The sequence below is a fragment of the Bufo bufo genome, chromosome 4 (assembly GCF_905171765.1).
Source record: "Bufo bufo chromosome 4, aBufBuf1.1, whole genome shotgun sequence".
NCBI classification, from domain to species: domain Eukaryota; kingdom Metazoa; phylum Chordata; class Amphibia; order Anura; family Bufonidae; genus Bufo; species Bufo bufo.
Genome location: NC_053392.1, coordinates 302,942,097 through 302,955,364, shown reverse-complemented (window position 1 = coordinate 302,955,364; position 13,268 = coordinate 302,942,097). Strand labels below are relative to the sequence as shown.

Here is a 13,268-nt window from a genome sequence, read left to right as displayed (position 1 = left end):
CCTGCAGTGGAGAATTGATAAGTACTTTCTTGATGGATCCTTCCCTAATGCTCTGGTTTTCCTGGCCGGGCTCTGTTTACCTGGCTGCAGCAAGTCACTGGCTTCAGCAGTACATCTTAGGAGTCCAGTGACTGGCAGATCTGGTAGCTGTGCCATAGGTTCTGTCAAGAATTATGGCAGATTCCCTATATTGGCAGTTATACCCATTAAATGGGTACAAAAGGCCAGCGGCGGGAGTTCCCGAAATGAGGCCTGTAGTAATGTGTATCTTTTTGCCCCTTTTGAACTGAATAGCTGAACTAGTAAATGGCAGAGGTAAGCCATTTCCCTGACTTGGCATATAACATTGTCTAGTAGGCACAATTGCGTTCATACTATGAAAAGTTAGTTATTGAAACGTTCATTGGGATCACATAGTCTGAGAGAGCAAGTATTCAGACAAAAAACTCCAGATCCTACACAATTTCTAGGCCACTATTCAGATTTAACCCTTTCAGGACAAAACCTGTTTTTACATTTTTTTTTTGTTCCCTTCCTCCTTTCTAAGAGCTCATGCACACGGCCATAGCCGATTCTGTGGTCTGCAAATTGCAGACACCGGCCATGTGCATTTTGCGGAACCTCCCTGTCCTTATCCTTTACGGCCAAGTATAGGACATGTTCTATGTTTTTGCGGGTGCCGTTTTTTTCACATAGCCATATGAGGGCTTGATCTTAGTTGGACAATTTTTAACGGCACCATTTAACTTGCCATATCTTGTATTGAAAAATATTTTTTTTTGGGGGGGGGGGGGGGATTATATATAATGTTCTGTGCAGTAAATGCTGTAACTGAAAAAAAAAATTACTAATTAGAAAAAGTGATGAAACCCAAAATGGTACCAATAAACAGTTTGCCCTGCAGAAAATCTGCTCACACATCTCTAGATGGAAGTAGTTTGTCAGAATATGGGGCTGCAAAAAGAGGAATGTTTTTCACAGTAGTAAAATGTTAACTTGGAATCGCATTGACCCTTGAAATAGTGTTTTTTTTTTTTTTTTTTTTACAGAAACCCCAAAAAACCTGGAATTTCAATTTTTTTAATTTAAGAATTTTATTTTGGACATGGCAATACCTGTTTTTTCTTTTTCTATATATAAATTGGGAAAGGGGGTCTGTCACCACAATTTGCCCTTTATAGACCACTTACATAGCACTATAGATCAGTCAAATGGTACCTTTTGGCAGATATCCCGTACTGCATGGAATGATGCTGCTGCCCACAATGGTCATCACAGTGCGCATGCGTGATATCGGCCAGTACACCGGATGACGTAAGAGGCTTACAGGGTGGGCCATGCAACAGGCTGGGGAGGGGTTATGTGAGAAGAAGGCAGAGCGGCCTGGGCACTTGTGAGCCCTCATTTACATATGAATAAAACTGTTTTTGCCCCTGGTGAACATCCAAACAAAAAGACAAAGGTACCATTTGACTGATCTATAGGTATGCTATAGTGCTATGTAAGTGGTCTATATGGGCAAGTTGTGGTGACAGACTCCCTTTAAACTTTTTAATGTACTTTTAGTCCCTTTAGGGGGACTTGTACACGCAATCTTCTGATCACTTGTTCTAAAGAGTGCAGTACAATACTAGTGCAGTCTTGGATTTTCACAGCCGGCCTAGCTCACTGCTTTTCAGGCAGCTTGCAATGACCAGGCCTGTGAGCCACTCCAGGCTGTCAGAGCAACTAATTGGGAGCTCATAGATGCTGCGGTTGCTATTGACAGTGGCATCTTAGGGGTTGAATGGCTGAGATTGAAGTTATCTGCTATCAGCTGTATTCTACAGCCAGCACTGTGTGTGTGTATAGCAGGGAGAGTGCATGAGCCTGCTCCATACACCTAACACTGAAAGGTATAGTTACGTCATGGTACATGTAAGGGTTGAAGGGGTTCGGCACTTGGTATTTTACATTTCCTTACCGTATTATCTAATCTTTCCATCGTTTTAAATTACCTTTCTTTCTAACCCCCTGCTTTGCTGCTAGTTTGTGGTTGCATCATCTTCTGTAAAGTGGCTGGGCTGGCCATCGTATCGTCATATGTCCTCCAGCGGAGGACTCTCCTCACCCACCCATTTAGTAGTGTGCCGACTCAGTATCATCCACCTCCACTTGCTCCTGTCCCATTAATCATTATTACAGATGTTTAGAGTGCATGCGCCAAACACTTCCTATGGAGTAGGGGCAGCATGTGAGACTATGAGTAAAGGAGATAATGCGGGCCTCCCATCAAAAGTTTCCTGGAGGGAGATTCAAATTCCAGGTCTGTCAGATTATATATTTTTTTTTCTATAAACTATTACCAATAACCTACAAACATTTCACATTCACACAGCATGAGGACCTGTGCTTTCAAATGGCAGGGTTAAATTACAGTTCCAGTCTGGCCCTGGGTCATACACTATGGGGGTTGTTTATCAAACTGGTGTAAAGTAGAACTGGCTTAGTTGCCCATAGCAACCAATCGGAATCCACCTTTCATTTTGGACAGCTCCTTTGGAGGAATCTGGTTGTAAAACAATATATGGCTTGACTTTACATCATTATGTGAATAAAGCGTGGGTATAATGCACAGTGCTGTACTTCCTGTTTTTGTGAAGATAGTCCAAAATAGGTTAGCACAAATCTTCAAAATTCAGAGGGATGTCCTAGTTTAATCTGTAGTATTTTTTCTTCTGGTCTTATGAATTTCCAGACTGTAGACAGCAGGGTAATTTAAGCCACCCAATGCAATAAGTGGTTGGCCACTGCCTTGAATGTTCTGCATTCTAATGTCCTCTTAAGGGATTTTCCAGTTTTAATAATTACATCTATTTAGAGAAGAGGACGTTGAACAATTCCCCAGTATAAATTTTGCTTGCAGACCTTTTATTATATCCATACAGTACTATCTCTAAAGAATACAAAATAGTATGGTCCATTTTTAGTCCTATAAAATGCAGCCATAGGAGAGAACTTTAGGACTAAACATGGTGACCGTCCTGTGACCCAGCTTTCAGTTAATTGCTCAGGAATCTAACAGGTAATAGAGCACTGAGGAGCAGAAGTATCCACAGTACTACTACCTGCAGAAGCATCTCATCGTGTCTGTGTAGAAACAGATGTGTCGTTAGTGTTTTGTTTTTTTTAACACTAGACAGGTAGCCATGAATCCCTGGAGGTATTACAATATAAACAGCATTACATACAATACATTCAGTTTAAGTTTATTGACAGTTTTCAAAGATATTCAAGTTAACATCCACCCCAGGTCAGCCTTGCCACATGGTCAGTCTTCTGCTTTGTAGGCTTTACAAATCCAAGGAGCTCTAGCTCAGAAACTGCTCTGATGAAACGAGCGCTGAGAAGCTGGTTAAGGATGTTCTGTTCTGAATGGTGAAACAGTGGATTGTGAATTCGAAAAGAAGAAATGGTTTCAGTTGATAACAATATCTAAGATTTTACATACAACATCACCAAGTTATGGGTTTCTGATTATAATGGGACGCTGACATTTTTCTCCTCATGCCTGGTAATGCTTTTCCCTCAGTTAGCTTTGGAGTTAATGAAGATAATAAAAAGGTACTCTTGCAATAAATCTGCATTATAAAATGCCGTCATTTACATGTTACACACAATGGTCAATGCACACGGGGAATTTATTAAGGCTGCCTTTTCTTGTCAGTTTTAAAGAGGTATTCTAGTTTTAATGATTACATTTATTTATGTAGAGAATATGATATTGAATAATTTTCTAATTTACATCTGTTTAAAATTTTACTTGAAGACCTTTACTATATCCATGCATTTACCTCTCCCTAAAGAAAAAAAAAAAAAAGCTACAGTCCATTTAGTCCTGTAAAATGCATCCATAGGAGAGTTGGATAGGACTAAACATGGCCTTAGTCATGTGCCCCTCACAAGTATGAGGTGACTTGGCTTTCAGTTAACTGCCCAGGTATCTAACAGGTGAATAGTTGTGCACGGAGGAGCAGAACGTATACACTATATACAGTACTACTTCCTGCAGCACCTCATGTTCGTCAGTGTAGAAGCAGATCTGTGTGCTGTTTTGTGTATGTTTTTTTATACTAAACTTTATTAGGCTACTTTCACACTTGCGTTAGGAGCGGATCCGTCTGGTGTCTGCACAGACGGATCCGCTCCTATAATGCAAACGCTTGCATCCGTTCAGAACGGATCCGTTTGCATAACCATGAACAAAAAAAAATAAAATATTTTTTTTTTTTCATTTTTTTTTTTTTTCATGATAATGCAAACGGATCCGTTCAGACTTTACATTGAAAGTCAATGGGGGACGGATCCGTTTGAAAATTGAGCCATACTGTGTCATCTTCAAACGGATCCGTCCCCATTGACTTCCATTATAAGTCTGGACGGATCCGCTCGCCTCCGCACGGCCAGGCGGACACCCAAACGCTGCAAGCAGCGTTCAGGTGTCCGCTCACTGAGCGGAGCGGAGGCTGAGCGCTGGCAGGCGGATGCATTCTCAGTGGATCCGCCTCCATTGAGAATGCATCAGGGCTGGACGGCTGCGTTCGGGACCGCTCGTGAGCTCCTTCAAACGGAGCTCACGAGCGGACACCCGAACGCTAGTGTGAAAGTAGCCTTAACATGACAACATCTCTTAGAGACAGGCAGCCATTTTAGAAATTACTACAGACTGGCACACAATGATGTAGTTACTGTAATAACCACAATAAAAATCATTATTCCACCACTAGTCCTATTATCACATGTATATCATATAACTCTGCTTACTGAATGTCAGGGTGTAAGAGGTGTCACACGACTGATGCCATGTTTCAGTTAGGCCATTGATGCATAAGGGTACTTTCACACTTGCGTTTTTCTTTTCCGGCATAGAGTTCCGTCAGAGGTGCTCTATACCGGAAAAGAACTGATCAGTTCTATCCTAATGCATTCTGAATGGAGAGTAATCCGTTCAGGATGTCTTCAGTTCAGTCATTTTGACTGATCAGGCAAAAGAGAAAACCGTAGCATGCTACGGTTTTCTATCTACGGCAAAAAAAAAACGGAAGACTTGCCTGAATGCCGGATCCGGCATTTAATTTTCCATAGGAATGTATTAGTGCCGGATCCGGCATTTAAAATACCGGAATGCCGGATCCGTCCTTCCGCTCTGCGCATGTGCCGACCTTTAAAAATGAGAAAAAAATAAATACCGGATCCATTTTGCCTGATGACACCGGAAAAACGGATCCGGTATTGCAATGCATTTTTCTGACTGAAAAATGCCTGATCAGTCAGAAAAAATGACATGCGTTTGCATACAGTTTGCCTGATCAGGCAGTCAGTTCAGGCAACGGAACTGCCTGCCGGAATCAAACAACGGAAGTGTGAAAGTACCCTTAAATAGGACTGATACATGGGGTATACCATTTATATAAGAAAGTTATATATTTTAAATACATGTATATTAGAAAATTTTATGATTTCCTATTATATAAACAACAAAAAACCAGAATACCCCTTTAAATATACTGGTTTAGGATTTAGTAAATTGCACTCCTCATAATAATCTCGGGCACCCCAATGGAGACTTGGGCCATTAATTTTTATGGACCTGAAACTTTGCATAGGATTTTAGATTGCTTGATTATTTGAGATGAGTCATGAGGTTGTCATTCAGTTTAGTGCAAACAAAAGTTCTACATGATACCCATCATACCACAGCTTTCTGAAGGAGGTGAGAAGAAAATTGGACTTGTGGAATTATGCCCTGCTGATTTCTGTAATTCATACAAAGGTGCAGAACAAGTAATGTAGGATCCACAACAGTACTGCAGAGTAAAGTTTTAGTGTAAATGTGCAAAACCTATTCTACTCCTACCCACACAGCAATGTAAAACACAGCACCAGTATAATTCATGTAGTACTGCACCTAATAGACCTCTCGGGAGGTGACAGACTCCATTATAAAGAGAAGTGGCATTTTCTAGAAATTAGGATCCACTGGGCTCAATGGGAGAAGAAGAATGTCCTCTGTTCAATAGACTTGGAACTGATAGATATCAGCAGGACATTTTTGGCTCTTCCTCAATTTTGCGTGACTTTAGGTAATGTTTCTTTCATTCACATCTAGCCATTACCATATATATTCAGAAATGAGCATGTCCAAGTGGGCCACGTTCTGTGCCCAGGACATACAGTACCCTCGCCTGTGCAGCATTTCTAAATGTTCAGCTGTCACTTGCACATTCTCTTCACTTTACACAGACAAATTAAAAGGATACTGAGTCATTTCATCCACTTGCTTCAGGGAATCCGAATCACTGTCCTCATCAGCGTTAACAACTGTTGCAAATGCCTACACAATAAGACAATACGCAAGAGAGCGGATCATAAGTTAACCAGCTCCCAATCTGAACAGGTCATAAAACCTCATATCCTTTTTTTTATTACCTTTGCCACACAATAGATTGTATCGGCAAAAAGTGGGACTCTAATTGGTAAAACATTACTGATGACTATTTATTATGGGGCCCCGTGACAGGCACCCATTATATTACTGCTAATCCCAGGTTCCCATGCAGCAGCAGGGACTATATACCGGGTGGTGATGTTACATACCTCTAACCAGTCATAGAGGTTAATGAGTCTTCCACATTCCAGATGCAGTTTGTATGCAATGCATATATCAGGAGCTGCACTGGACAAGGTTCCATCATTTTCCAAGGACTAAATGAAAAGAAGAGAGCAATGTTTTACTGCAGAATATAACGTTTCAGGTACAATGACCATCACTAAGCCAAGATATTCCAAGCCATCGGTTCTCAAACTTTTCACGGCAAGTACCTCCTAGTGACAAGAAGTACGGCTAAGTGGGTGGGCGCGCAACTTTCACTGTACAGTCTGAACTGCAAAACCTGTTGCCCTGCCTTCAACCTCTACAAATATATTAACTGTCTGCAAAGTATGCGGTGCAGGTAAAGTTACTATATCTGTTCAAGTTGCGGGTGGTGGCACAGGTTTCTTAGGGTTAGGGTTCAAAGGCGGGTAGAGTATGATCCACATAGTGCAAAGCCAGTTCTTTTCTTTTTCTTGGTGGTGCCAGTGCACACCCCCTGGAGTTGCGGCGTATAACCCCTTTGGTATGAATACCACTCTTCTAAACCATTCTACTGAATAGAGATGGCACAGGACTTGCTACCTTTAAATAGGTTGAAGGGTTGTTCAGAGCTGTGTGCAGGGCAATACGAGGCACGGCATTCAGGTGTTTGCGGAGGATGGTAGCAGAACTAAAATACACAACTTCATACAGCGGCTGCTCTTCCGGAGGGGTTAAGTAATCTCTGAAACAGGAAGTTAATCTTGGTTATTAGCAAATGTGGAGGGAGATTTTGCTCATCATATATGTTTATATAAAAAAGTGAAGAAGTTTTGAAAGAAGCACAATATGGTCATTGCTAGCTGCAAGGCACATAAACGGATGTGGACCCATTCATTTTCTATGGGGACGGAATGGATGCGGACAGCACACAGTGTGCCGTCAGCATCCGCATTTGCGGAGCGCGGCCCTGATCTTCAGGTCCGCAGCTCCGCAAAAGATAGAACATGTCCTATTCTTGTCCGCAGCTTGCGGACAAGAATAGGCATTTCTATAGGGGAGCCGGGCGGGTGTGTTGCGGATCCGGAATTTGCGGGTCCGCAACACACCACGGACGTGTGAATGGAGCCTTAGGCCTGGTCTACTGTGCGACTTTTTGTAGCACGACTGATTAATTTTAACTATTGAACTACAGCTGCAGTCCAAATGCAGGTACTCAAAATCAATCAGTTGTGCTACAAAAGTCGCAAGGCCTAAAGGGAACCTGTCGTCACAATTGTGGACTATTATCTGTAGTAATACATGAGTAATTTAAGGAGTCCAGATCTCCATTTTTTTATCTTCCTGGTGACAGCGCTCAAACCTGCACTAAGGAACACAGTCTGCGCTGCTGTGGCTTGCCGACACAATGGAGAGGACTCGTGTGCTCGTGCACAGCAGTCCTGACAATGTATTGCAGTGCAGCTTTAAACCCAGACAGTAAGGGAATGGCGGCAGTAGGAAAATAAAAGACAGCAATCTGGACTCATCTGCAGCACTTCTTCTATGTTACAGCAGATAACAGTCCAAGTTCGTGATGACAGATTCCCTTTAAATCTTCCACCAAGAATGAAACATTTTCATCCTTCACAGTCTGCCAACTGTAATCATTTAGGCTCCATCCTTCGCCGGGTATTAGAAATGCTCTTATAGTTACTGCATAATACATACACTAACTTTATTGTAATACTCTAAGCAGCATCATTTGAGCCGACCTCTGAGCTAGATACTCTTTATAGGGCTGTCTATTAAAGGGGTTCTCCAGGATATACCGGTACTGATGACCTATCCTCAGGAGAGAGGGCAGAAAGAATGCTGCTAGAGGGAGAAAATTGCATTTTCTCTGATGAAATAAATTACAAAGTTCCTTTTATTTAACTGTACTAAAGTATGAAAATTTTGTTGAAATGACAGTGATCATTTAACGAGGACCTGCCACATGTGTCTTAGCAACTGCTTGCACTCCCCATGTAATAACAATTCTGGAGCATCTATTATCATGACTCTGTACTGTGTTATTCCTGCTAGAAGTTTGCAAATAAATTACCAGCAGTCTGCAGGAAAGGTACTGCTGAGTGTCACCAGTTGCCGCACAGTGATGCTGGTGTCAGGCTGTGTAGGGACACTCCCCCAACGGTAACACCCATTTGTATCTTTACTGCAAACTGCTGACAATTCAGTCAAACTATTCTACCAGGAATAATAAAGGAATGGCACAAGAGAGTCATAATAATAGACGCTCCAGAATCGTTATTACATGCAAAATGCAAGGAGTTACTAAAACAGACATGTCAGGAGAGGACCTCTTTAAGAAGTTTGTAATGGGAGGGGAAATGTGTGGGATTTATAAACTGTCATCCCAAATATCAGTGCCATTCTACTAAATGGGTTTCTGACTACTTTGTGTATTAAGGAATCACAGTAAAAGTAATTTCCAAACAATATGTGAAATACATGTATACAGCTTCTAAAGGCCCTATTAGACTGCATGATTTCGGGCCAATCATCGGGGATCCGAACATTTGTTCCAGATAATTGGCCTGTATAAATGAGCAGATGATCAACTGATGACCGATCAAGTTCATCGGCTCATTGGCATCTTTAATCAGGTTGAAAGATGCCGATAACTGATAGCACATCTCCCAGTGTAATCAGGGATGTACTACCGATCATCTATAGAAGAGAATGAGGGAGGAACGATTTGCTGTAGCAATTTTTCATCTCTCATTCAAAATCATCATCGGCCTGGGTGATCAGGCCGATGCCAATGAGCGCCGATGGATGATCATCATCCATGGCACTCTGATTGGGCACTGTAATGCCACCCAAAATAGTAATCAATGCACCAATCAAAGCAGATATCTCCTTTAATACATAGACAGGCAAGGATGTTGCTGCCCTCTTCTTACAGTGCTGGTGCCCTACAGCCATAGCTGGGACAACATTTTGCCAGCATGCATATTAGATCTATGGGATTAAGCTGTGCAAGGTTTATTGTACAACTTCTTTGGGCAGTACCCAAGGTTTTAAAAATTTTTAAAGCATTCTTTCAGACAGAAATGTGCTATAGCCAGGCTAAGAAGCACACTGCATGGCACACACCTAACAAGCCCATCAAGGAAATCCACCACCTCGAGGCGAAGGGATTCAAATCTACTGTGTTTCTTTGTTCTTCTAGTTTCCTTCATTTCTAGCAGTGTCTAGAGAGAGACAAAAGGAATACATCAAATGAGATACGGCCTGTCTAAATAAATATCGTACGTCCTAACATCAGGTTTCAATCAGATGTTTGCCTGACCCACTGGTGAACCCAGATGGACCATCTGCATGGCTTTAAATGTGATCAAGTATCAGAACACCAGAGGGGAAAACACTATAGTGGAGAGTTATGTTAGCTGGAATTTGTGAATGGGAATGTTGTCGTATCTGCTACATTAGGTATCCTGGAAGGCACAAGAAATATACCGCATGGCTCTTCTCATGTTCTAAAGTCTACAAGTGTGGGGAGACTATCGGGCATACACCAACTCATTATGCTGCATCTGCAGGCATTTCAGGGGAAATCAAAGTGAAAATCAGATGTCTATCTTTTTTATTAAATTAAAATGATGCCAAATAAGCTTTTTGGCTATAAATACAGAGTTTTGATGGTTTGATTATGTAAAAAGTTGTTTGTATGCTGCCAAAATAGAGACGGCTTCCCCCAGCCACGCAGAGACTGATCATATCATATAACCCAGTAGATCCGGTCACTTTACTCCAAAATGCATAGAACATTTGTTACTTTATTTTTTTTAAAGATTTTCGTTAAAAGCAACATTTCAATAGCCGAAACTGGATCCGTCTATTCTCTGACCGGGCAAAGCAACAAGGGATTTAATATTTTACGCTAATCAGGAAGCGGGTGAGTAATGACAAACGCTCCCCCTCTGCTATGGAAGGATTTTCCAAAATCGGATTAATGTTGTGTTCCCTGGAGGTAAAAATGTTAACATTTCAGATTAGTGCTGACAGTTATCTGTTCCAAGCAAACAACTGCAAGAATGGCCACTGAATCCTGACTGCAGCTTACATCAGTCTATAGTCTGCTTACTCAAGATGTACAGTCCTCCGTCTACACAAAGATGCTTCTCACACAGAGCAGGAGGAGGTGGCGGTCCTACTAAGTGACTCACCATCTTCCCTTGCACCAGTGTGTATACAGAGACAGCTGTCAATCACAGAGTAGGACCGCCCACTCGACTCCTAAGTCCAAAACAAGCAGAAACTGACATGAATAAAATCCAATTTTGCCGTCGTATACAAGCTGATACTAGTACAGCACATACATATCCATGCGCAGGCAGGTAACACAAAAGGTACCTTTACACGAGTAGATGATTGGTATGATGAATGAGTCGAGTCTTGGTGTATTGAACCTTTCAACAATGACCCGTCAATTATTGTTCATAAAATCGTAATTTCAATGGCATATTCCATTGTTGGTAAAGCAGACAGTTACACTTACACAAAGCGATTACTTGAGTGGCGTGCCTACACACATCCACAGTGTAATGGTCTGTAATCGTGCGTGCAGTGAACGATTCCCGTTTACACGTATGAAATTGTTAATGTCCAGCGATGATTTTTGTGCCCACACAGACGATCGAACCAACGAGAAATCTACCAATTATCGGTTGTCTCTCAATCGTTCTATTCCTTTTACACTGCTCAATAATCTTGCGGTTTCACTCAATTTAACGATAATTTACACGATAATCACCTTGTGTAAAGGTACCTTAAGGAATCCCCAGCATCCTACTCAATATCTGTGCCACAATTTTTTACACCCCTCTTCCCACGTCCATGATTGGATGTTACAGATTGGTCCGGGACGCACAACTTACGAAGACGAGTGAGTAACATAAGCTGTAATGTTAGGGCATAGGCCATTATATTCAGAAAATGGTCAGCCACAATGGAGAAGAACAGCTAATGTATTACATACTTTCTGAAGCTGGTACAGGTCAGTCTTTTTCTGCAGTCCTTTTTGTGTGGAACTCTCCTCATTGTCTACATTTTCCAAATTATCTCCTGAAAAGAATAAATGAAAATTAGAAACGTACTTGTTTTACTGCAAACCCTGGATATTTTTTATATGGTCATCTACAAGTGATCCGATTCATATGGTGTACTTTTCAGTGCTTACTGACCGCACCTCTACCTACATTTGTCCAGGCTTTTAATATTGATGACCTATTCAGATTGGCACCCCTGCCAATCAGCTGTATGAGGAGACGGCGCACACAAGTGCCATCTCCCTGTCTTTGCCATAGACAGCAGCAGCTGACAGGAAGATGGCACCTCATACAGCTGATCGGCGGGGGTGCTGGGTGTCACCTCCACGGTATGAGAACGAGGGATCGCTACTGCATCGCGTGTCTGATGCCCAGAATGTTGCATTGTTTCTGATGCCCAGAAATGATAAGTTATGTGCCTGCACGAACAACTATTTCACCCGATGAATTGGCTGCATCATTAGAACATTCTTCCCTGATAATCTGTCCGACAATCGGGCCCAGTAAACACGCTATTAATCACTAGTCTTTAGCTCTTGACCTGATTATAGAGACGACAGGGAGACAAACTATGAGATGAAAGGAGTGCAGGCCACCCATGAGCGAGTCGTGCTTCACTTACAGTAAATCATACAGACAGATTGCATAGGCAAAGTTGGGCATGGTACGTACATAAATTACTCTCTCTCTCAAGGACACTACAGTATGTGCAGCTACCTTCTTCCAGCAGGAAACATTCAGATAACCAGGAAGGAAATTATAGTAACATATTTTTACCTTCAAGACACTGGAATTGAGCTAAAAGTTCCTTCAATTTTTTCAATGCACTGTCAAGCTGTCTTCCAGAATATGGATTCAAAACCTCCAAACACTTATGAAGCGTGGCCACCAGTTCATCCTTGGCCAGCATCCTGCAATGAAAAGAAAACACCAATCAGCAAAGAATAAAAGAGGCAGAAGCTTTAAATATCGGCACTGAAAACCACTTCACAAAAAGTGTATTATGTAGGGAGTTTCCTTTGTAGCTATTCACTAGGAAGGCCTTATGTACGCCATCATTCTGGAGGCAACACTGACGGATCTCCATGCTTCTCTCTAGACTTGGGTTGTCACCTGTTAATGCATTTCGTGCCTAAGAGGGGAAGGTGGCCTCTAGTCCTCAACATAAAAATTAAATAGGCATATGTTTTCTAATGCCGTAAACATTGCTACAAGTTGCACCATTTTATTCAAAGTTGTATGATGCAAACCGTCACATTGCACAAGTAACTACGTACTCGGTACACAAATGAGATCAGCATCAAGGGCTTCCAATAAAGGCATTTCAGGATAAATGAGTGCAGGTATTTAGATTTCGCACATCAAGTGTTTGGCAACACAGAGAAACAGGAAATTGCAAATATTCTTTGTACTGTCAAAGGTTCGCTTCCCTAAAAAAAAAGGTAGTGACCTCAACAGCATGTCTGCCTGCAGATATCAGTACACACCAACACTTCTCTGCCGGGCCATGATCAAAAAAATATGGAGCAGGTTCAAGAGAAATCAGCCTCTGAATTGAA

At 41.8% G+C, this 13,268-nt stretch overlaps 1 protein-coding gene across 3 annotated transcripts in view; it reads right to left on the bottom strand.

The window, feature by feature from the left end:
• Positions 1–3,241: 3,241 nt before the first annotated feature.
• Positions 3,242–13,268, bottom strand: part of ORC3 (origin recognition complex subunit 3) — a 105,185-nt gene continuing 95,158 nt past the window's right edge. For all 3 annotated transcript variants that reach the window (XM_040428746.1, XM_040428747.1, XM_040428748.1), the window contains exons 15-21: positions 12,487–12,620; positions 11,640–11,725; positions 9,755–9,852; positions 7,217–7,358; positions 6,637–6,744; positions 6,300–6,373; positions 3,242–3,382 (exon numbers count right to left, since the gene is read on the bottom strand). In XM_040428746.1, the coding sequence (XP_040284680.1) occupies positions 3,277–3,382; positions 6,300–6,373; positions 6,637–6,744; positions 7,217–7,358; positions 9,755–9,852; positions 11,640–11,725; positions 12,487–12,620 (748 nt within the window). In that variant the 3' untranslated portion in view covers positions 3,242–3,276. The remainder of the gene's footprint in view (positions 3,383–6,299; positions 6,374–6,636; positions 6,745–7,216; positions 7,359–9,754; positions 9,853–11,639; positions 11,726–12,486; positions 12,621–13,268) is intronic.